General features: G+C 48.1%; 1 protein-coding gene across 1 annotated transcript in view; it reads left to right on the top strand.

Annotated features, from left to right (window-relative positions):
* Nucleotides 1-24,112, top strand: part of CCDC88A (coiled-coil and HOOK domain protein 88A) — an 888,939-nt gene that overhangs the window by 460,400 nt on the left and 404,427 nt on the right. The window contains exon 11 of the mRNA XM_085612608.1: nt 17,839-17,985. Coding sequence (XP_085468734.1) covers nt 17,839-17,985 — 147 coding nt within the window. The remainder of the gene's footprint in view (nt 1-17,838; nt 17,986-24,112) is intronic.

The raw sequence follows: 24,112 nt of genomic DNA, 5'->3' as shown, positions 1-24,112 counted from the left end.
GTGCCACAAAAGGGAGTGGGCTTCAGCCCCTTCGAGCTTTTGTATGAGCACCCTGTGCGTGGACCTCTCGGCCTGGTGAGAGACGGATGGGAAAGAACTCCCAGAAAGCTTCCCCAGGACGTGGTGAGCTACATGCTGGCCTTCCGGAGCCAAATGGCTAAGTTGTGGAAGCAAGCTTCTGACAACTTGGAAGCCAGCCAAGCAGTGATGAAGGCGTGGTATGACCACAATGCTCATCCGGTGGAATTGGAGCCTGGCCAGAAGGTGTGGGTGATCGAACCAGGAGAGCTTAGCGCCCTCCAGGATCGCTGGTCAGGACCCTTTGAGGTGTTGGAGAAGAAGGGTAAGGCTACCTACTTGGTGGATCTGAAGACCCCTCGCCAGCCCCTACGGGTGCTGCATGCCAACCGCCTCAAACCCCACCATGAGAGGCCCGAAGTCATATTGCTGATGGTGACTGACGGAGCAGAGGACGTGGAAAGGCAGCCTCTCCCCGACTTATTTGCGTCTCAAGAGAAGGATGGGTTGGTGGAGGGAGTGATTCTCTCCCCGTCCCTAACTCCTGAACAGCAGGAGGACTGCCGCCAGGTCCTGGGGCAGTACTCTTCGTTGTTCTCCCTTGTTCCGGGTAGGACTCACCTGTGCGTCCATGACGTGGACACAGGAGACAGCCCACCTGTGAAGTCAAAGATCTACCGGATGACAGACAAGGTGAAGGCCAGCATTCACAGTGAAGTCGCTAAGATGCTGGAGCTAGGAGTGATTGAACCTTCCAGCAGCCCCTGGTCTAGTCCGGTGGTATTAGTACCAAAAGCTGTACCACCAGGTGCCCAACCGGAACTGAGGTTCTGTGTGGACTACCGGGGACTGAACTCAGTAACCAAGACTGATGCTCATCCGATTCCGAGGGCGGATGAACTGATTGACCGGCTGGGAGCTGCCCAATATCTGAGTACCTTTGACCTTACTTCCGGGTACTGGCAGATCTCTCTGACTGATGGAGCTAAGGAAAGGTCAGCCTTCTCCACGCCCAAGGGCCACTACCAGTTCTGCGTGATGCCCTTTGGGCTCAAGAACGCACCTGCCACGTTTCAGCGTCTGGTGAACCAGATCCTCGCTGGAATGGAGAGTTTCTCTGCTGCTTATCTGGACGACATTGCCATCTTCAGTAACAGCTGGGAGGATCACTTGCGTCACCTGCAAACTGTTCTCTAGGCCCTGAAGCAAGCTGGTTTAACGATTAAGGCCAGTAAATGCCAGATCGGGCAGGGGTCGGTAGTGTACCTTGGACACTTGGTGGGTAGGGGAGCGGTGCAACCCCTCCAGGCGAAAATCGAGGCCATCGTGGCCTGGGAACCCCCAAGACTCAGACTGAGGTCCGAGCTTTTCTGGGCCTCACCGGATATTACCGCCGCTTCGTGAAGGGGTATGGTACCATTGTGGCCCCCCTCACGGAGCTTACGGCCAAGAAGCAACCTCGACGGGTAGTCTGGACGGAGGCTTGTCAGCAGGCCTTTGTGAAACTGAAGCAAGCCATGTGCGAGGCCCCGGTCTTAAGGGCCCCAGACTTTTCCAAGGAGTTCATTGTCCAGACGGATGCATCGGAACATGGCATTGGGGCAGTGTTATCGCAACTCAATGAAGAGGGTCTGGATCAACCCGTGGTCTTCCTATCCCGGAGACTACTTCCCAGGGAACAGAAGTGGAGTGCAATAGAGCGTGAAGCCTTTGCAGTGGTATGGGCTCTGAAGAAGTTGCGGCCATACCTGTTTGGCTCGCACTTCCTAGTTCAGACTGATCACAGACCCCTTCGGTGGCTGATGCAGATGAAGGGGGAGAATCCCAAGTTGCTAAGGTGGTCTATCTCCCTACAGGGAATGGACTTTCAGGTGGAACATCGGCCTGGAGTGGACCACGCCAATGCAGACGGTCTCTCAAGGTATTTCCGCCTTAGTGATGAGAACTCCCAAGGGGTTGGGTAGCTCTCCCCACTTTCAGCTGGGGGGGACGCGTGTTAGACCTGTCAGCCCTTTGGGTGGTCCCTCCTCATCATTATTTATTTTGTCCCACTTCTGCCTCAAACCCTGTTATAATTTTTTCCTTTTTGGGAACCACCAGACTTGTTAGTGTTGATGCAGGGTCAGGGAGCCATTTTCCCTACCCCTGGAACTTCTGTCTGAGGGCCTGAGACACAAAATGGTGGCCACCCATTGTCACCTGTGACATAACCAGAACTCACTGGAGGTTTCTAGAACCTCCTGGAACATTCTCGAATCCTGTGATAGTGAGACGCAGTTTAGAATGTTGGGAGGCCATCTCAGAGTGGCAGTTGGCATCTGACTGGAGAGGAGAGAGGAGAGAGATAGAAGGAGGTCGGAGTAAGGCAGCAGAGGTGGAAACCAGTGCTTGGAGTGGGGTCCAGAAACCCACCCTTGATGCTAGTCCCTACTGACCAAGCCCAGCCTAAAGCCCTGTGTGGGACCAAGACCAGAAGAACCATCTTAAGGATCTAAACATTTGGAACAGGCCTTAAAGAGGAAGAACAGCAAGCTCCTGACCTGTTCAGCAGTGTCCTCCTGAAGTCCTGACGTCGAGAAGCCTGGAGACCTGGGGCCTGAGGTAGAGAAGCGGCGCTGACAGAAAGCAGACGTCGTACCCGGAGCCGTCAGAGGTCGAGTGAGGGCGCCGACGTAGGTCGTGGAGAGGCACCGGAGGTCGAGTAGGGAGTCGCCGGAGGTCGAGTGAGGGCGCCGACGGAGGTCGTGGAGAGGCGCCGGAGGTCGAGTAGGGAGTCACCTGAGGTCGAGGTGAGGCGTCGACGGGGGAGTGAAGTCCGCCCACCGGAGTCGCCGGAAACTGAGGTGAAGCGCGCCGGAGGTCGGGAGTGGAGATCGCACTCCGGAGACACCCGGAAGCGGGGAGACCGTGTCCCTGCGACGCCGGAAGGCGACATCGAGTCAAGACCGCCCAGCGACATCGAGTCGAGACCGCCCAGCGACATCGAGTCGAGGCCGCCCCGCGACATCGAGTCGAGACCGCCCAGCGACATCGAGTCGAGACCACCCAGCGACATCGAGTCGAGGCCGCCCAGCGACATCGATCTGGAGCCGCCTCACGGCGTCGACACGGCGCCGAGCGGAGCCGATCGTTGAGGAAGGGACAGTAAGTGGTAGAGGGGGCGTCTAAGGCCCCGTGGAGCCCTAAAAGACCATTCTAGGGGCTAGAGGGGTGTTAGGACCAGCCTGGGAGTGCCAGGGGTGAACTGAGACTGGTACAGTGACCTCCATAAAGGGCTGTGTAGTTTGGAGGGCCAGATCTTTAGGTTACCCTTGTTCTGCCGTAGCTTAAGCCCCAGCCTTGACCAATCTAGGTGGGACACCCCCATGCCATCCAAATGACCACAAGCTGTGTATGGGCAGAGTAAGACCAAGTGACCTCATGAAAGTGATCTGATCTGTAATTGTCATTGATTGCTTTACCTTAATTATTGAAAGTGCTTTATTTATTGTCTTCCACTAATTTATTCTTGCACTGTATTTATTGTCTGACAGTATTTATTTTCCGTCTGTATTTATTGCACATCTATTTATTCTTTGCTTAATGATGACCTGAACCTATTTGTTGAAATTCCGAAGTAGCATTGTTTATTTGACCTGCTCTTTTGAAGGAAAATCCTATCGTATTGTATTTATGATGTGAAGCCTGCAACTAAGAGAAAATAAGATAAAGACATATATATTTTCATCTTGTCTTCCATAATTTTTAAGGTGTAGTGTCGTTTTTGGAACGGATGAACGCATGGTTATTGTGAGGGTGTGACGTACGCTTAACACGGTGCCTGACCCCCAACCGCTCGAGCCAAGCTGCCACTGTGCTGGGAACCTGGTGACCGCTAACCCGGTTGCCCGGTTTCCAACAGGTGTCTACAAAGTATACGTTACGGTTTTGGCGATCTCCTCTTCTTCCTGTTACCTATTAGGCGTCGGTCTAAGACCAGTGCTGACTCTGCCTCCTAGGACCCGGTGAAGACACGGGTTCTTGCGTGACAAGCTGTTTTAAAGGCATAGAAGGCATGAACAGAGAGAAAGGGCTACAAGTACGTAACGTTCTCTCCCTAAAGAGTTTTTTTAAGTGTGTCAACTCAAAGTATGAAAAGATTATGGAAAGATAGTACAATTAAATCGTGACTATCTAAACAGTGACTACATGATGACGTTCCTCACGGTCTGATCATCAATAAGGAACGAAATGCATACTTACAGGAGCGTATTAAAGGATTGTAATACTATGTGTTTTTATGAATAAAGTTTTTTACTCAGCATCTCTTTGTTCTTTGAAGAGGGGGGGGCTGAAGGTATTTTCATCAGTATGCTTATCCTTTTGTGTTCAAAGGCTAATATTTGTTCGTAGTTTCATCCTTTCTTACAGACTCGTTGTTGTGAAATGTACTGCCATAATTCTTAGTTATCAATGTTGCGTGATATAGAGGCTGAAATGTTCGTAATAAAGTTATTGTGGCAAAAACAAAAACAAAAGTTTCTCAATATTAAGGATGTTAATGGTACTTGTTCTTGGTTTTGCATTTGAGTATTGGAAAAATGTTGGAGATTTTTCTGTTTTACGTCTTCAGTGTATATGTTAAATTAACGATTTTTGCAGTTACATTTACACAGTCAAACATCCGTGAGATTTATTGACATAAATGTCTATAGCGTTCACAAAGCTCATAGTACAGTTGTTCTGAGAGAGAAAATGGTTGATCCTGGTTTACATAGTCAAACATCTGTGGGGCTTATTGACATCAATGTCTATAGCGTTCGCAAAGCTCATGGTACAGTTGTGCTGGGAAAGAGAGTGGTTGAACAAAGTCATCTGTTCTTGAAACTGAGCCATGGGATGTTATCGTTCAGACCTCGTTTGTGTGTTTGGAGACGATAGACCCATCTCTGTTCCTTTTCAAACAATATTTTCTCGGCATTGAGGTTCTTGAAGAGTAGGGTCTCTAGGATAACCCATTGGAGATCATTGACAGTGTGTCCTTTCTCAAGAAAATGACAGCTCATTTTGGTAGTGATCTTTTTGCATTTGACGTTGCTCCTGTGTTCGCAAAGTCTCTGTTTGACTTTGCGACTCGTCATTCCGATATAGCGTAGGTCGCAAGGGCATGTAATCATGTAAATAACATGAGTGGTGTTACAGTTTGTGTGGGATCTGATTGACCATTTTAAGTTGGGCAACAGTTGTAGTGTCTTTGTCGCTGTTGTCAAATGGCAAACTGAACATGAACCGCATGGGAAATGTCCAGTTATTGGTGTGTTGTTCCATGGCTCCCGTGGGACATTGTTGGTAGGTTTCTCAAGTGGTCTTGTGTGAACCAGTAAGTCTTTCAGATTCTTGGTTCTTCTATTTGAGAACCTTGGTTTCGGCCATTTCAGGGATCCAGAAGTAAGGATATTCAAGTTCTTATTTATGATTTTCTTGATGTTATTGAACACTGTGCTGTAGGTACTTACACAGGTAACCAGGTCTGCTGTTGGTTCCTTCGTGATGGTGTCAAGCAGGGTATCTCTTTGTTGGTTTCTAGCCCTCTTTTGGTATCTTTTGATGGTCCTGGCGGGATAGTCTCTTATGCGGAGTTTTTCACTTAGTTCCTTTGCCTGATTACTGTAATCTTGAACATTACTGCAATTCCGTCTCAACCTGAGGAATTGCCCATAGGGAAGATTCTCTCTCAGCGGGCGTGGGTGAAAGCTCTTGTATGACAAGAGGCTGTTCTTAGCCGTAGGTTTGAAATAAGTCTTCGTGTGTATTATGTCATTTTTGATGAAGATTGTGACGTCCAGGAAATCAAGTCTGTTTGGGCTTGCTGTGTCTGTGAATTTTAACCACTCATCCCTTGTATTTAGCCATTGATGGAATTCGATTAGCAAGCGCTCCAGCAACTCAGCATGGCGTGCCCAAAGCCGCGCCAGCCGTACCAAGTCACAAGCCCCACCCTCGCCATGAAGTTCGCAAGAGAGAAGACGCGACTCCAGGCCGGTGAGCGACAGCGTGAGCCGCCTGCGAATATTCCACGTCGCACCCAGACAGTGTCCCCTGATAGTAAATTTATGGGTGTCCCACTCTACTAATTCATTACTCGCCGTTCCCTCGTTCAGGTCAAAGAATTGTTCGATCGCTGTGCCTAGGGAGGCGCGAAATTCAGCGTCCTCCAAAGCCGCCGGCTGAAGTCGCCACGTGGGGACAGGGGGCCGACCGGAGTCCCATGTGAGACGTAGCCTAAGAGGGTTGTGGTCTGAATGGGTCCGACCCAAATTCACCGCTTGGCCCAACAGGGGGGTCAAAGAGTGGGAGACCACCACCCTGTCTATACGGACATGGAGGTCGTGCACCACTGAATAATACGAGTAGATGCGATCGTCAGGGTGTAGGGTGCGCCACAGGTCATATAATGCCCAACGCGACAACCAGTCGGTGAGGGTCCGCGCATTAGAGACCGCCTGCGTGTTGCGGAGGGGCTGAAAGGACCTATCTAGGCGTGTGTCAAGGACAGAGTTAAAGTCCCTCCCTAGTAGCCAGGAAGACCCGCATATGGCGCCAGCACTGTGGACAAGTAGCCAAAAACGACGGTTGGTCGACATTCGGGGCATATACTGAACCTAGTAACAAGTGTTGACCGTTCAGTCTCCCGCGAACCAGTGTGCATCGCCCTGCTGTGTCAGTTACTACCGCTATGCATGTAAACGGAGTGCCCGCCCTCACCCAGATCAATGTACCACGGGCATGCGCAGAGTATGTGGTCCCAAATAGCTGGCCCCTCCAACGAGCACGCAGCCGGTCGAGCTCAGGCTGCGTCATGTGAGTCTCTTGGAGAAGGGCGATGGCCGCCTTATGCCGCTGCAGGTAAGCGAAAATGGAGTAACGACGCGCAGGCGTGTGCATTCCCCCTATATTCCATGTGATAACGTCAGTGGTAGCCATCTAGAGTGACTGAGGTCTACAGTGGCCATGGGGCCAGGGGCGAATCGGTCGGAGGGGTGAACATAGACTCTGTGTGTCATGCCGGTGTGTTGCAACAGAAACCCCCCTAACAAAAGAACACTTACGTGTTGCTGAATACATGTAATAAAGAACAATAACAGTGTAACTGCCAGGGCAAACCCCCAAATAGGCCTTCGTCCAAACTGCAAGCTAAATGCTTATTGAGTGAAACTAACCCAGGTAATGGCTAACGGGTGCGCGATGTGGCTGTAGCTGACGCAACCTGCACTTTCCCTGCGCTACTCCTACATTCGCCAGTTGTGCCTCTGATGACACAAGTGGTGCTAAGCATGCGCGGGTGGCCCCACCGTGCCTACCTACACCGCCCACCGCCGACCCCCCACTGCGCTCAGGCCCCTCCATCAAGCGGGGGCTTCCCTCCACCCCAGCCACCTAGCACGAGCCAGCAGACTTGTGTATGCCAGCATCCGACACTGCACCACATCTTACAGGGAAATAGAGAGAGACCCCTCCAACAGTCCCCATAACATCCTGTCCCGGTCATGTCGGCCCTCACTTCGGCAGCTGCCACCATCTCAACGCACTGGGCTCATACAATGTGGTCAGCAGTCTGGGGCGTCACCAGTGGTAGGACTTGATCTTCTGAAAGTACAGAGGACGGGGAAGACGACCTGCTAGTTTCAGGTCCACTATGCTCATGATCAGCCGCTGCACCATGGCTGCTCGTGGACCCCAAGGTTGCCACCGCCTCCAGGACTTCCTGACGCTCCAGCCGCATCCTTTCAGGACTGGGCGTCCCGGCGGGGCTCGGCCCCGATGCTCTGCGGGCCTCCTTCCATCGCCGCCGTCTCGGCCTCCTCTCCTGGCGCCCATCAGCTCCTGAATCCAGAGGCCTCCGACCCCCGCTCAACCCTGCTTCCTCCAGCCAATCCCAGACATCAGATGGGGCATCGAAGAACCGGGTCCCTTCCTTCGTGATCACTCTGAGGCGCGACGGGAACAGCAGGGAATATGGGATCCCCAGGTCACGCAACTGGCGCTTCACTACCAGATAGTTACTCCTCCGCTTTTGGACTATCGCAGTATAATCCGGGAAAAGCATCACCTGTCCTCCGCCCACTTTGATGGTGTCCAACTTCCTGGCCTCACGAAGCACCACATCCCTATCTCGGAAGTTGAGGAGCCTGAAGAGAAAGGGGCGCGGTCGTGCCCCGGGTTGAGGACCCGGTGTGCGCGCTCCACCACGAACTGCTGAGAGAGCATCCCTCGGGGGGAGGATGTCACGAAGCCACCCTTCAACAAATTGCTCCGGGTTGCGTCCCTCCTCACCTTCCGGCAGACCCACCACTCGGACATTATTGCGCCGAGAGCGCCCTTCCGCGTCCTCGGCACGATCCTCCAAGGCATGGACACGGTCGATTAGGCCCTACAGGGCCGCGGTGTGGTTGCGCACCACAGGTTGGACATCCTGAAGCGTTTGGCGTTGCTGGGTGACAGAGTCTGCCAACTTACGATGGTCCGCGTGGAGGAGGGTGAAGTCCACCATGACTTTGTCAATCCGGGACTCCAGGGAGGCCCTAGTCTGCTCCAGTGTAGTACCCAGCCGCTCCACCGCCGCCAATACTGTGTCCATTTTCGCCACGAGGGCTGTCGCCGGAAGCTCCTTATCTTCATCGTGACGCCCGGATGTGGTGCCCAGCTTCTCTGTCTGTGACCGGCCCATGGGCGGCTTGTTCCGCAGCCGGCCCATGGCCAGTTGCTGTGCGGAGGGCATTCGTCGGCAACCCCCACCTCCGACGTACAGTCCAGCCTCCCTCTTCTGCCTTGCCAAGATGTGACAGAAGGAACACCACGCTCTCCTTGCTGGTGCGGGGGAAGGAAAGGGGGGAGGGGAGACGACAAAGAACCCTCCTGGGACGGCGTGGGCACCTTCTATCTGAAGCCCACTGCTCGGTATCCACAGGGCTCCGGGACCGCCGGTACCATCTCACACTGTCCACACAATGTATTGTTGTCCCCTGTCTGGCACCGCTCCTCCACCACAGCGTCCGTGTCCCTCAGCTGCCAGGCTGGACACTACGCCACCTCCGCCTCCAGTGCCCACTACGTCTGGGCCGTTAGCAAACTGGCCACCCTTCCTTTGACGCCGGCTGTGCGTGTATAGTGGTGCAGCCCGAGCAGGGCCTCAAGTGTCGTCCAAGGCTGGGCCCCCCCACAGTTACCACCAGCTGGAACGCCCCCTGTGCACATAGGGGACACATGGGCGTGAATCTTTTTACGATGTGCCAGCGTCGTAGGGGTGCACACCAGATACTGTCACTGTTTTCGTTGTAGAGGCCAAGCAGCCCCCCTCCGCCTCCCCAGCCGCGCACCACTTGGACTGCGTTTAGTGGCCTGGGCACCAGCTACAAGTCCTGCAGGCCCCGGGCCCCAATGTTGTGTCTGCTAGGAGTGGGGCATCCCGTCGCTCCCCAATCATCCGCGTCACTAGGCCCCCAACGTTGCCGCAGCCTTCAGGGAGGCCCACCTCGCTCCCGGGCCTCCGGGCCACACCCTACGACCACACTGGCGTGCTGGGGTCGGGTCCACTCAACTCACCCGGACACCTGGCCAGCCGCGGACTAGAGTAGTTCCCGCGGCCGGCCGAGGTCCAGGTCCCGCTCTGTGCCTCCCGCCGGCTCCAGACTCAGCGCGGCTCAGCTTGGGGCTACAGGCTAACTCCAGCTCCGGGTTCCTCCGCAAGGTTGCGGGAGGTCCTTGGTCCGCGGCCGGTGGCGTCTGCAGCGATCACCCGCGCCGCACGCAGGAGAATTCACAGGATTATGGCACCTGATGGCAGGAGCTTCACGCTCTGGCGTCCATTTTGTCAGCGCGCCACCTAGCGCCCCCCCATGCCCAGGAGACCGAGGTCATTATGATGTTGTTAGAGCTTTACAACTTCTCATAGTGGGTTCAATTCAGTGGTTACGGTACCTCAATTCTTTGGACATTGCCAGTAAGGGATTAGACAACATCTGTAAATCTCCATATCTCCATGATGCCTACTTTTGTATTCCAGTAAAGGAAGAGCATTTTCGCTATTTGAGGGTTTGCTACATTGTCGAGGGCCTCCCATGATCACAACCCAGTTAGAGCTCCCTTGGCCACTAGGCAAGTACAAGTAAGTATAATTTCACTTGCTTGAACAGGGAGAACCGATAAATTATGGCTCTTGCATAGCTCTCAAATTACCTGTAGAGAATGTGTGTTAGGCCTGTAACAGAATCTGCTAGAGACTGTCGGACGTTTTGATTTATTGTTATGGGTTCTTGCAATAATTCACCCCAACTGCATACACAAGAAATACATTATTTTTTAAGCATAATATTGAGCCGATTTGTGTGCAGAATAAATCTAAGAGTTTCATTACAGGTAACAAGACAATTGTCGCTAATGTGAATGCACAGAATGCAAATAATATGTAAACTGACAACATAGCACATGGTGCATTCTGCATTCATGCCTAATCTAAGCGTTGAAGGTTTGCTGATCTTTAAGTATTCAGAGTTTGTCAGCAATTATTCACACCTTAACCTCATCCATTTTGCAGTCTGTGTCCTGTCTTAGAAGTATGGCTGAATTAATTTGAGAAAAATCAGCACTATGATTCATGATGTCAGGTGGGAAGAAAAACATGAGATTTAATTTACATGCTCACAATAAATTTAGCACAAATTGACGCACACACATTAACATAAATGTCTATGAACTTAACAGATACTGCAAATTAATAATTGCATATATATATTATGGCTTTGTTAAGCAAATAGGCAAATGCACAATATAGTGGGCTCCTATGTAGCCCAACCATCACTGCCTCCTCTGATAGTTAGCTGCTAGGAATTCCACCAAACAATGTAAAGTAATAATTATGGTGTCAGTCCTTAAAGAAACGTAAGCTGATAAAAAGAAAGTTTAATTTAACCTCTACCTAATGTGCCCCTTTATGCCAGGCCACACTAATGTCACCTTATTCGCCTCTTTGCAGACATGTATCCATGCTTAAGAGCTTCTATAGGCAGTTAAGTTATGCATTGTGCACTATACAAATAGACATAAATATATAAGCCTATACTTTCCCTGGATAACTTTGCCTATTAGGTCGAAAGTGGTATGTCCTTCCCCGCGTAAGCTTCAATCAATCAATCAATCAATCACAGCTTTATTCGATTGATAATTCAAACAATCATAAAAGCAGATAAAAAACATACAAATATTACATAGTAAAAAAAAGAAAAGCACAATATAAATCAACTGTTGGTTCATACAATCATTATAAAAAAACATACATATATGGAGACAAAAGAGAAATCCGTAGTCCTATACTGAAACTTTTCCTTAGATGAACAACTTTTTTTAAAAACATTGATATTCTCCAAACTGAGTGCGCATTATGTAGATATTGTAAAGCAATAAACGCTGGGCGATCCATATTTTTCTTAGATCGCTATAGATTTACAAAACAAAAGTACATGGATGGTGGATTGACCCAAAACATTATCACATGGGCACAATTTCAATTCTCGATCCCAGTCATACATTTTTGGGAAGCATACGATTCTGTGGAATATTCCGAACCTAAATCGTGTCAATAGAAACCTGTCATAAACTCCAGGTACAACAGTTAAGTATGGTTGGATGGTGAAACAGATTAAGATCATTTGATTTTGCTGTACACTGGGCTTGACAATCTCGCCCGACAATCTTAACGAATCCAACAACAAAAGCCCCTCTTTTTTAGGTCCTTTCTATTTACAGATAACATACTATTTGGTTCGGTAAAATATTCCAGATGGCCAAGGTCCTTCATAAAATCTCGAACGTACCTTAACCATGGGATTTTTAAGGCCCTTTCCAGTATTAAGCAATCTGTTAGGATGTCCCTATTTAATAAGCGCTCCCGCTTGGCGTGACATGTGTATGTGGAAGAGCTACTCAGAACGGACAATAAAAATTTCAGAAACACGTTTTCCACTACTTGTATGGAATGCCTGTCTGTAAAACCCCAGAGCCCTGCCCCATACAAGACTGTAGTAACGCGTTTCACTTTATACATCTGCAGGAGCTCCACTGGGGGCCTCCTGCCTAGCTTCCTACTAAAATTAGCGAACGCAGTAGTAGTTCTCGAAAAAAACGAATGTCTTGGCTAATACAGCTTCAGTCCAAGAATCATCTTGGTTGAAAAGTATTCCCAGGTAAGAAAATCTCTTTGTAGGCTCTATTTTCTGACCGTCTACATACATGTCCCTACATCTCTGGCTGCCCCGACCACACCACATTATAAAGGTCTTGGAGGTATTCACCCTCAAGCCAAGATTACTCATAAAACCAAAGAAACTATCCAGGACCCTTTGCAGACCTACTTGTGTGCGTGACATTAAGACGGCATTGTCCGCATAAAGGAGGGCAGGTATAGGGTGCCCAGCTATCTGGGGAAATCTTTATTGTCTTTAAGCAATGCATCTCCCAGTTCGTTAATGTAAAGATTGAAAAGGAAGGGGGCCAGCACACAACCTTGCCTGACCCCCTTCTTTGAGAGATTGGGGCAGTGCAATTACCCCCCAGACTGAATCTAACTTGTGTCTGCGCGTCATTGTAAAAACGTTGAAGAAAGTAAATAATTTGCGGATCCACCCCCATTACCTCAAGGATCTCCCACAGCTTTGCATGTATTACTGAATCGAAGGCTGCGGTGAGGTCCACGAAGACTAAAAACAATCTTATCTTTTTTGCCTTTTTATACTTTCCTACCAGAATTAACAAATTCAGACTCTGCTCTACAGTCCCCAACCCTTCACGGAAGCCATATTGAAGGTCGGAGAGGACTTTATTGTCCTCTGCCCACACATGCAAACATTCTAAGACTTCTACCTTCGTTATGGCATCCAATAGTGAAATGGGCCAATAACATCCGGTATCATGACGGTTCCCCTTTTTAAAAATTGTCACTATTGTTGATGCGGCCCAAGTTGAGGGGAAGGGGACGGAGACACTGGCATTAATAACCTGGGTTTCGAGTGGAGCCCATAAGGTCAGATTTGACTTAAACAGATCAACCGGGACCCCGTCCGGCCCTGGTGCCTTTCCTTCCTTGCTCACAGATATTGCCCAATTTACCTCGTCTAAAGAAAATTGGAGATTAGATTACTGAATCAGAGGGTCCAGTGAGTACCCTCCTGCCTATTCTCGGCACTACCTCCATCACTAAAAATCCTTGAGAAATGGTTAATCCATTCCTCTTCCCTAATAGCGATTTCTATTGCGGGGCAACTTTCAGGCATCAAGAAAGGCAATTTGATGACTTTCCAAAAAGTCACACTGTCTCCCACTAGAGAGGCAGTGTGCAAAGCTTCCCATGCTTCATTCCTCAAAATCAGTTTTCTTTCTTTGATGGCTGACCTATACACCCCTCTTGCATGCCTCACTTCTGCTGGGTTTCGGGGGATCTTATGTAGTATGTTTTTCAAATTTGTGTAGGCACGGGTACATTTTGGGTCAAACCATCCCTGTGTTTTCCCTTTTCTAGATTCCTGGGCCCATAATGCCTCCCTTACACCACCTGTTATAGTTTGAAAAGAGGTCAAAATCCTATCTGGGCAGGCTGTATCACTCAGGCAGATCTCAAAAGCCCGATTACATTTGGAGATCACTTTTTTGTGATTAATTAAGAGTCAACCTTGTGCCATTTCAAGGTGTAGCCATTTACCCTATTGAGTTTGATGTTAGTTAAGACATGACCCATATTATCATGTCTACCAAAACTACCTTCCGGCAAGGATAGGAGAAGGCACAAGGGGAAATGGTCACTCAATGTGATATCGTCAATACAAAACTTATGAAGTGCATAATTGTTATATATCAGGATATAGTCAATAGTAGTAAATAAGCCCCTTCCACTAAAGGTGTAACTCATAGGAAGAGGAGTGGGATATAGCTCATTAGCAAATCCTAAATTATTGCCAAAGACCAATTCGTTATATGGGTCCCCCAGAAAGGAGTGACAAAAATGACTATTACTAGGCCCAGCTCCAGGTATAAAGCCACAGTTTTTCCAACAGCATTTGGACAGAGGGCACAATTAAAATCACCTACCACGATTACCATAACATCTTTATAAGAGTAACCACACTTATTTTTTATATCACAGTCAAGTTTTTTCAACACATAGTTCACATTGGCGTGCGGAATATTGTTATAGAAATTAACCAGGGCAATGCAATTCTTCCTATCCATATCAATTTTGAGCAATTGGTAATTGACTTCCTCAACCTTCAGCACAATATTTTTTGTTTTTAGATTGTTGGATATATAGATGTTGAGCCCTCCCTTAGCCCTCCCACAGTGGCCCTCGACCGCTGGAGTGGGGAAGGTTTTAAATCCATTAATATGGATAGGATCTTAAACCCAAGTTTTCTGAAGACATAGTACATCAATGTTTGTTATAAAATCGCACCAAATAGGGTTTATCAACTTGGCCCGTAGTCCCGCAATATTCCAAGAGACAACTTTACATAAATCTTTAGTCCTCTCAAAGGGATTAGCTAGTGCTGCCATACCAAAAAGAGGGGAATCATCAGTACTAATGATCTGATCAGGAACGTTGTATTCATCTTCCTCCGGGGTTCTACAGAGGGTCAATTTTGTGGGCTCCCTGCGCTCATTCCCCACACCAGTAAGGGCACCGGGTGACATAGGAGTACATGTAACTGGGTAAGATAGTACAGAGTGGTAATCACTATTTTGCATCATGTGCCCTTGGGGCCCTTATCTTCGAGATTGTCAGTTAAGGGGTGTAATGCTATGTCGTGCAGTCAGTCTAGTTCTTCCAGGGAGTTTAAAACTTCATACCGATTGCTTAATGGGATCGCCCAACCAGGCTGCCCATTTCCAATAGGTAACCCCCACTTCTGATTGTACCAAGGATCTCTGGTGGGAGTATAAAAAAAGCCCAAGGGTAAGATGTTTATGCCGTTGGCCATGAGGTGCCGGCTACGAGTCCTTTCTATGATATGTCGCACCAGTCCGGGGTATTTAAAAGTTAGAACCACACAGTCACCCTGTAGGGTCTTTATTGAATTCCCAACCCAAGCTACTCTCCGTGCTATTTTAAATTCCTGAAAAAGAATGTCATTTATACCAATCCTGGTACTTAATAAATGTAATGACTTGTTCTGTAAAGTGGACCAATGTTCCTGTACATCAGGAGTAAGTATCGGGACATTTGACAAAATAATCATGTAGGGAGTTACTTCTGGGGGAAGATGTAAGTTCAAATCTGGTTTTAAAGCAGAATCATGTTTGGGTGTTTGTCCTAACTGTGTATGTACAGATCTTATCCCTGCCCTGAGCATGGTGGGCCATTTAGCAATTAAAGGATCATTTACTTGAGTTAGGGGCATAGAGGGTTCCAAAGTTAAGTTAGCATCAACTAAGGATCGGGGAGGAAATGGGCGCACTTGGGTTGGATGGCTGACTCCAATAGGTTCGATGGCTGTGTTTGCAGCGGTGCTCGATCAGTGTTCATTTCCTGTTAATTCACTAGTCCCAGTACCTCCACCCCACCTGTTTTGAGTTGCGGCTGGGTATTAGATAGGGGTGATATTAATAAGCTGCTCTAGCCTAGTGAGTCTAGCCTCAATTAAAGTCATCTTCGCAATAATGGATCCAATAAGCTAGAGACCTTTGTTACCAGTCTGTCCCAAAACTCAGCCTCGTATAACTAGGAGGGGTTTCCAGCTACACTATCACTGGTTAGGGAGGTTTTAATCAGCCCCTGTCTAGTATCTCTTTCATTTAGATTAGATTTACGTCTAGTCACCTTAGGTGAGGCTTGTTTTTTCGAAGAGTCCCGTCCCTTTCTTTTCTTTGAGGACGGCTCAGCAGTGTTACTTTGAGACGCTTTTAATTTCTGCCCCCTAGTATTTGGTATGATCTTCCGTAGGCTATTCGCATTTCTAGATGGAATTGTAGTTTCATGAGTTAGGTCAGTCACCTGTTCCTCATTAGGATGAGTATTAGAGGTCTCCGAAGGACCACGCATGGAGGGGCTAGTTGGTACGTTGTGAATCCAAGCTGTATGTGATAAGTGTGGCTTTAATGACAGCCTGTGCTCTGTAAGCTCTATTTTGTGTATTAGTGCAGATTCTGCTCTCGAAAGGAAGGCATCTAATGTACCTTCAACCCCACCATTCACTCCTGTCTTTTGTTTACTCATTCTAGATGGAGTTAAAGAATGGAGTCAGTAGGAGGTTGATAAAGCTATACCTTCATATGACCAAGTCCGTCAAACAAATAGATCAAACAAATCCTTACAGGTTGCTATAATGCGCCGATACTGCAATATCAGTAGTATGGCCCAGCCAAGCTTCCTTTGGGCTCTGACAGGCACAGACGGCCCGCCCTTGACCCGGCGTGCCCGCGCGGGTCCCGCGCAGCGGTGTGTTGGGTTCGTTATATGCGCCCCCCCGGCACGAGTTCTATGATGCGTGCGGCTCCTGCCGCAACGCGCTATGGTAAATGCAGTCCTCGTTGCGGGGGCAGGGGCGTTTAAAACATACAGTACCCAGGCTCTCTTGATTAATAAATTACAGCGTGCTGGCCACAGAGGCAAGAGGCAGGATCAATTAAATATCAAGTTCATAGGCTCTCCAGAGGACAAAATGCTATGTGCTCATCAAAGGCGATTTACGGTGTCAAGCTTCAAGAATACATTTGATGTTAATTATGTTTAAAGTTGGTCCTATCTGTGTTGGTGTGGTCAAAACTTACTGGAAGTAGAAGAGATTTTCATTACCTTTGGCTCTAAAGAGTCTTTTGTGCAAACATTCTTAAATATACAAATAAAAAAAGAATTGGAAACTGTGGACTCCAATTTGTTGGTTCCATGAATCACTGGGACTCCTGAACAGAGTCCTACTTTGCATGGTTGTGGCAATTAGATGTGGGGTGTCTGTCTGATAAGTAATCAAAGACAAATATACAGAATAAGATGCAGAGCTCCTGAGATGAAAAAAGAGTATTCAATATGTTGCCAACATTTTGCCAACCTTTACCAGCTTTATATGTAAGATACCATTATTCCCTCCCCTGAGGCCGCCATCTCCACCCCATTACGCGTGATCCAATTCAAATACCTATAGAGGGTCTCCCATAACTATGAAAGATTGTGGAAAATGGGTAGGGAGTCCTCTCAATTGTGCTTGAGGCGTCACACTGATACTGATACCATGTGAGTTGGGGTTGTCTGACTAAATATTCTATGGAACATGAAAAATCTATGGAACATCCTAGATTCCCTATCAAAGTCCCCAGGCTGGCCGAGTCTGCCCTCTCCCATGCTGGCTTTGCTGCACAAATACAAGGCCTGGATGCAAACTCATTTGTGTGTGTATCGGGCTGGTAGTAGCTGAGAGAGACATTGCCCAGTAATGGTAAGGCAAAAGCCCTCTCCTGTTGATTGTGTGACTCTGAGATATAATCAGGAGTGTGTTCTTTGACAAAACTCTTCTGTAAGGCATGGGGCTACCTGCCCTTTGAAGCGCTGTAAGATCTCAGAGTGCTTGTTAGAGTACTTCCACCTAGAATTCTCTCTCTTGCTCTGGTGCTATCCAAGACTAGGTCGTAAGGCTTGATTATTTTGTCTTGTCCCTTTTGAATTGTGACTTTTTGCTTTTTCTTAACCAGTATTCATGTCTTAATTGTAATTGTGCCTGGTTAGCAATGTCTGAAGCTTGTGCACTCTGTTGTATATAAAATATATTTAAAAAAATGATATTCTTGTTTTCTTATATTCTGAAGGAGTTAAAAGAAGACAATCAAGTACTCTTAGAAACAAAAGCAATGTTGGAAGATCAATTAGAGGGAACACGAGCACGGTCTGACAAGTTACATGAATTAGAAAAAGAAAACCTACAATTAAAAGCCAAATTTCATGATATGGAAACAGTAAGTGATATATTGATTTATGACTTATGACACTGTAGTTATATATTATTTTATAGTATGCTTAGTTTTATTAGAAAAATCGTATTTTTTTCTTTAGCAATTAAGAATGTTAACAAAAAGACAAAGCGACGTCGGACTATGCTAGCCGCACCTCACTGTTATGTTCTTTGTGTGGAACTGTCTGACAATGATCAATGAGAGTATGCACAACAAATCCTGCACCTGCCGTCATTGGGTGCAACTGCAACGCAGATCAAGAATATTGATTATATTTAAATGGTGCACCACTGAGCTTCCTTCCCAAAGTACATAATATGCGAACAAGAGTTCCTTATTTTCTTTCTCCTTTATTCAAATAATGTCAATGCAACAACTCCAGCCAACGTGTTTCGTTCAATTGACAGTGAACTTCATCAGGGTTTAAACGTAAAATCGGTCAAAAATCCAATATGGGGTTGCGAGAATAGAAGTTAATCGAAACAACGGTAACTTGCTTTATCTCCCCATGGTTTCATATGTAAGGATCAACGCTGCTACAGTCAAATACAGAACACTTCCATGATAGGGCTCAGGTGTGTAGGCCCGTCATCAATACCTTAGCCACGTTTCTAAGACGTTCAGTCTCCGGTCCATGAATGTGCACCTGAGGTGAATACATGATGTTGCAACGCATGCTTTTACAACGAGGTCTTTACATCACAACTACCATTACATTGCATGATTTTACAACGCATGCCATTACAACACGTTTTTTAAAACTACCAGTACAACCATTCCATTACAACGCATACCATTACAACGAATACTATTACAATATATAATACCTTTAGGGCAAACAGTAGGGTAAAAGTTGGATAGTGTAGGGGTAAAAATTACTATTCCTACTCTAGTGAGTGCAACAGTAGTGAAAGTGTTGGATAGTGTAGGGGTAAAAATTACTATTCCCATGTCCCCCAAAACCCACACCCACCCTAATACTAAAAAAATCTCCATTACTTACCTTAGAATGCGTTGTAATGGCATGCATTGTAATGGTATGTGTTGTAATGGCATGCATTGTAGTGACCTGTGTTGTAATGGCATGCGATGTAAAGGCATTTGCGTTATAACAGTTGCGTTGTAAAGGTAGTTTGTTGTAATGACTGCGTTGTTATGGATGTTTCCCCTCAGTGGTGCACCATTTCAATATAATCCAATTAAGAATGTTCATGTAATTATATTTGAGGAAAAGTACCCACTCATATAACTTCCTTTCAACTTGGGAACATTTTGCTCTTAGGATGCCCTATAAAACTAATCAACAGACTACATTCAGCTAAAAATGCACATCTTCTTGCAGGACTGAAAGAACAGGCCTTTCAAGCCCGAGGTGAGCTTCTGGTGTACTAGAAGCTCAACTAGTGTACTAGAGAGTTACATTTAAATTGCATTACTGTCTTTTCCAACAATTTATCTGTAGACCATAATCATCTGGGATTATTTCCCATTAAGGTCAAACAATTTCCCTCTGGAGACTTAATATTGCACACTACAAAATGCACAAAAGCAATAATTCAATTATACGCTGCTTACAACCAGCACTCTGTTATCGTCCCTAGTCCCTAGTAAAATATATATATTTCGAGACCTAGCTTTGGCTTGTTACTTTGTGTCTCTGCTGGTGTTTCTCTTTCTTCTTGCTTCTTGTTTAAAGATGTCGACAAAGAAGTCCGGATTCAAGCCGTGCAGGGAGTGCGGTAAGCACATGTCCATCACGGATCCGCACGAGGACTGTGTCTGGTGCCTGTTGTCGGATCACGATGTCGAGGGATGCTCTTGCTGTGAAAGATGAATACTAAGGCCTTAAAAGAAAGAGAAGCCAAGTTGTTTATAGCAAGGATGAAAAAAGAGAAGAGAGGTCAATCAATCAATCAATAAAAAACTTTATTTCGGTTTTGATTCAAACCAAGAGAGGTCGAAGACGCTCCAGATCGAGGTCAAGGACGAGGACGGCGTCGAAGTCGACGTCGGGGCATGCTTCTAAGTCCAAGAAGCATAAAAAGAAGAAGAGGCATGGTTCTCGACACCGTTCGGATAAAGAAGCGGATCTGAGATCGGCTTCGCCTACTCGACGTCGTAAGGACTATGTTTCTCCCTCTCCTGTCTCAAATCCTGCATCTCCTGTTTGCCTGACCTTGCCTGCGGCTTCACCGGAGCACTCTCTGGCTCCGGCTCCATCTCCGACGCCGACACATTCTCCGGCTCCAGTTGAAGAAGCTCCGACTCCGCTGGCTCCACCGTCGGCGCCGATGAGTCCGGTCATGCCTCAATCTGAGCCATATCCCCCCTTTCCAGGCCCGGGACAAGACCCATCGCATTATTTGAATGCAATGTATGGAGTCTTCACTAGAGCGATGTACCCCTCTGGAGCACCTTCGGGTCTCATGGGTCCAATGGCTTTTAATCTGGGGGTTCCTCAAGCCTACGCTCAGGCTCCATTTATGCCTTTTTTCCCGGCGACACCGTCTTGGCATTTCCCGGCGCCAAGGACATCGATGCCGCTTCCATCTTCACCGGCTCCAACTCGACCTCGTTCGACTCCGGCTGCTCCTCCGGATCCATGTTCGACGCCGGCTCTGGCACCGTCGGAGTCGGTTGCTGTGCCGCCGACGCCGGTCATGAGGATTAGGTCCAGGCGAGAAGCTCAAAGAGTCCTGGAAGAGCAAAGGTACCAGGTTGAAGAGATGGAAGAGGGTGAGCTCATGGAGTCTGATGACTTGTTTGAAGAGTTGAAGGAGGCTAGTGGCCTGGATTTGTCACCAGAGTGGGAGATTACTCCTCCAGCCGATACTCCCTCTAAAGATGTGGCTCCCTACCACTCAGTCATTAGAAAAGCAGCGGAGCTTTTGGATCTACAGCTGCCTACTGCTGAATTCAAGCCTAACATCCTCACTGAGGTTTTACATTCTCCCTCCACATGACAGAGCCCTTACTACCATTTAATGAGGCCATCACTGAACCAGTCATGGAGGTATGGCGAAAGCCCTTTTCAGCTCCTGCGGTTTCTAAAACTGTGGCTAGAAGATACAGGGCGGCTCCAGGTGATCCAGACTTTCTTACTTCCCATCCTTCTCCGGAAAGTCTGGTGGTTCAGGCTGCTTACTCTAAGAGGTCTTCCGGTGCCTTTCCACAGGTCCCTAGTGACAGGGATGCTAAAAAGCTCGACCAATCAGCCAAGAAAGTCTTCTCCTCGGCTAGTATGGCCTTAAAGTCGACAAATGCCACCTGTCTCTTGGGCCGTTATATTCACGCTCTCATGGATTCTGCTAAACATCTGGCTCCTAAGTTATCTGACGAGGACAGGCAGAACTTTAATGAGGTTCTGTCAGACACTCAGGCGGCTGCGCGTCAGGTTATCCAGAGTGGCCTGGACACTGCAGACTCTGTCGCCAGAATTATGGGCTCCTCGGTTGTCACAAGGAGAAGTGCTTGGCTGAAATCATCTGAGTTCTCCCCTGATGTGCAGGCAACGCTTCTGGACTTGCCTTTTGACAGTTCTGGGCTTTTTGGTAAAAAGGCTGATGCTGCGTCAGAGAGATTTAATGAAAGCAAAGTCACGGCCAAATCTCTGGGTCTGAAGACACAGCCTAGGGGTTCCAGGCAGCCCCAGCAGCAGCAGCAACAGCAGCAACAGCAGCAACACAACACCCTGTACAAGAGCTACAGGGGCAGGATCAGAGGTCGTGCTCAAGGTCGGCAGCTCTCCTCCTCCTCTTCCTCTTCCTCCATCCCTCCCACCACTGCAAAGCAGCCCTAGATCCACCATTCTGGATCATGTTGGTCCTGTAGGGGGCCGGCTTACCTTTTTTCTACAAGATTGGGAATCGGTCACTTCAGACCTTTGGGTTCTAGATCTTGTAGAGAATGCTCGGGAATTTCCTCCAAATTACCCTCCTTGCCAAGGTGCTTGCTCGGAGGACCACCATCTTCTCCTGCAGGAGGAAGTCATTACGTTACTAAAAAAAGGTGCGTTAGAGGTGGTTCCAGAGCAGGAGAGGGATCAGAGATGCTACTCCCAGTATTTCCTGATTCCGAAGAAGGATGGCAGGCTACGTCCAATCCTGGACCTCGGGATCCTGAATCTTTTTCTGAAACAGGAGAAGTTCAAGATTCTCACCCTTGCGCAGGTTCTTCAAGCGCTGCAACAGGAGGACTGGATGATGTCGATCGACTTGCAGGGTGCGTATTTCCACATCCCCATCCTGAAGTTGCACAGGAAGTATCTCCGTTTTACGGTAGGGTCGCAACACTAGCAGTTTGTGGTCCTTCCGTTTTATTTTACTACTGCACCTCGAGTCTTCACCAAGGTGATGGCAGTGGTGGCAGTCCATTTCAGAAGGTCAGGGATTCCAGTTTTCCCCTATCTGGACGACTGGCTGATCAAAGTGGAGTCACCAGAGAAGGTGCTTCATCATCTGCAGGATACAACTCAGCTGTTGTACAAATTGGGTTTCTCGATAAACGTGCCCAAATCTCACCTGGTGCCCTCTCAGTGCAACCTGTTCATAGGGGCGGTACTGGACACTACTGTGTGTCGACCATTCCCTCCCCCTCAAAGGATTCTCGACATACAGGAAATGATTCCCTTGTTTTACAATGGAGCGGTCGTTCCAGTCCTGAAGGTCCTTCGTCTGCTCGGTCTGTTTGCTTCCTGCATTCTGTTGGTCAACCATGCACGCTGGCACATGAGGGCGCTCCAGTGGTGCCTCTCCAGGCAGTGGTATCAGCACAATGGAGATCTCAGGGAGTCTGTGAGGATCTGCAGAGAAGCTGTGGTGGATCTGTCTTGGTGGAGTGTGGAGGGAAATCTGTCTCAAGGAAAGCTCTTCCATCTACCTCTGTCAGTGGCCACAGTGATAACGGATGCATCCACTTTAGGGTGGGGTGTTCATCTGGGGGATCTGGAGATCAAGGGTCTTTGGTCTCCAGAGGAAGGGTTGCTTCACATCAACCTTCTGAAATTACGGGCGATACGTTTGGCGCTCAAAGCCTTCCTCCCTTCCCTTCGCGGTCAGTCGGTTCAAGTTCTGACGGACAACACTACCGCAATGTGGTATGTCAACAAGCAGGGGGGAGTGGGGTCGCATTGTCTCTGCAGAGAGGCTCTGTGTCTCTGGTCCTGGGTGGTTCAGGATCATCAGATTTGTCTGGTTGGAGTTCTGAACGTGCGTGCAGACAGTCTCAGTCAGCAGTTCTCGGGCCGACCACGAGTGGAGGCTTCATCCGGAGGAGGTTCGTCACGTCTTTCGGACGTGGGGAACTCCTCGGGTGGACCTATTTGCCACCCACGAGAACTCTCACTGCCCGTCTTTCTGCAGTCTCCAGTATCCGATGCAGGGAGCTTTGGGGGACGCGTTTCAGTTGAGATGGGACTCACATCTCCTTTACACATTTCCTCCCATACCCTTGATTCCTCGGGTTCTGAGGAAGATTCGCCAAGACCGGGCTCAAGTCATATTGATCTCCCAGAATTGGCCAATAAGGGAGTGGTATACAGATCTTCTCCACCTCTCCTCGTGCCCTCCGCTCCGTCTCCCTCTCAGGGCAGACCTCCTCTCGCAGTCGGAGGGGCAGGTTCTACACCCCCACCTCCTGAGCTTACACCTTCATGCCTGGAGATTGAACGGGGCAACCTGAATTCTTTTTCTCTCCCGCCTGACGTGGTAGACGTAATTTTGTCTGCCAGACGTCATTCCACTAAATCTATCTATTCTTATAGGTGGTCTAAATTTGTTCTTTGGTGCGGAGAGAAGTCTATTGACCCTTTGAGGGCTCGTTTATCTGACATTCTTCAGTTTGCCTTGTCTCTTGCTCAGCAAGGCTTTGGTATAGCCACTGTAAAGGGATATCTTTCGGCCTAGTCGGCTTTCCTTTGCTTGCCGGATCAGCCGTCATTGTTCAAATCTCCTATTGTTTTATGATTTCTGAAAGGCCTTACAAACATGTTTCCTCCTTCTCCTTTTATTGTGCCTCAATGGGACTTAAATCTTGTCTTAACTGATGGGTTCTCCCTTCAAGCCCTTACAAAAGTGTCCCTTGAGACCATTGTCTTTCAAAACGATTTTTCTCATTGTGATCACCTCGGCAA

Source organism: Triturus cristatus, chromosome 6, assembly GCF_964204655.1.
Source record: "Triturus cristatus chromosome 6, aTriCri1.1, whole genome shotgun sequence".
NCBI lineage: Eukaryota > Metazoa > Chordata > Amphibia > Caudata > Salamandridae > Triturus > Triturus cristatus.
This window is presented reverse-complemented; position numbering and strand designations above follow the sequence as displayed.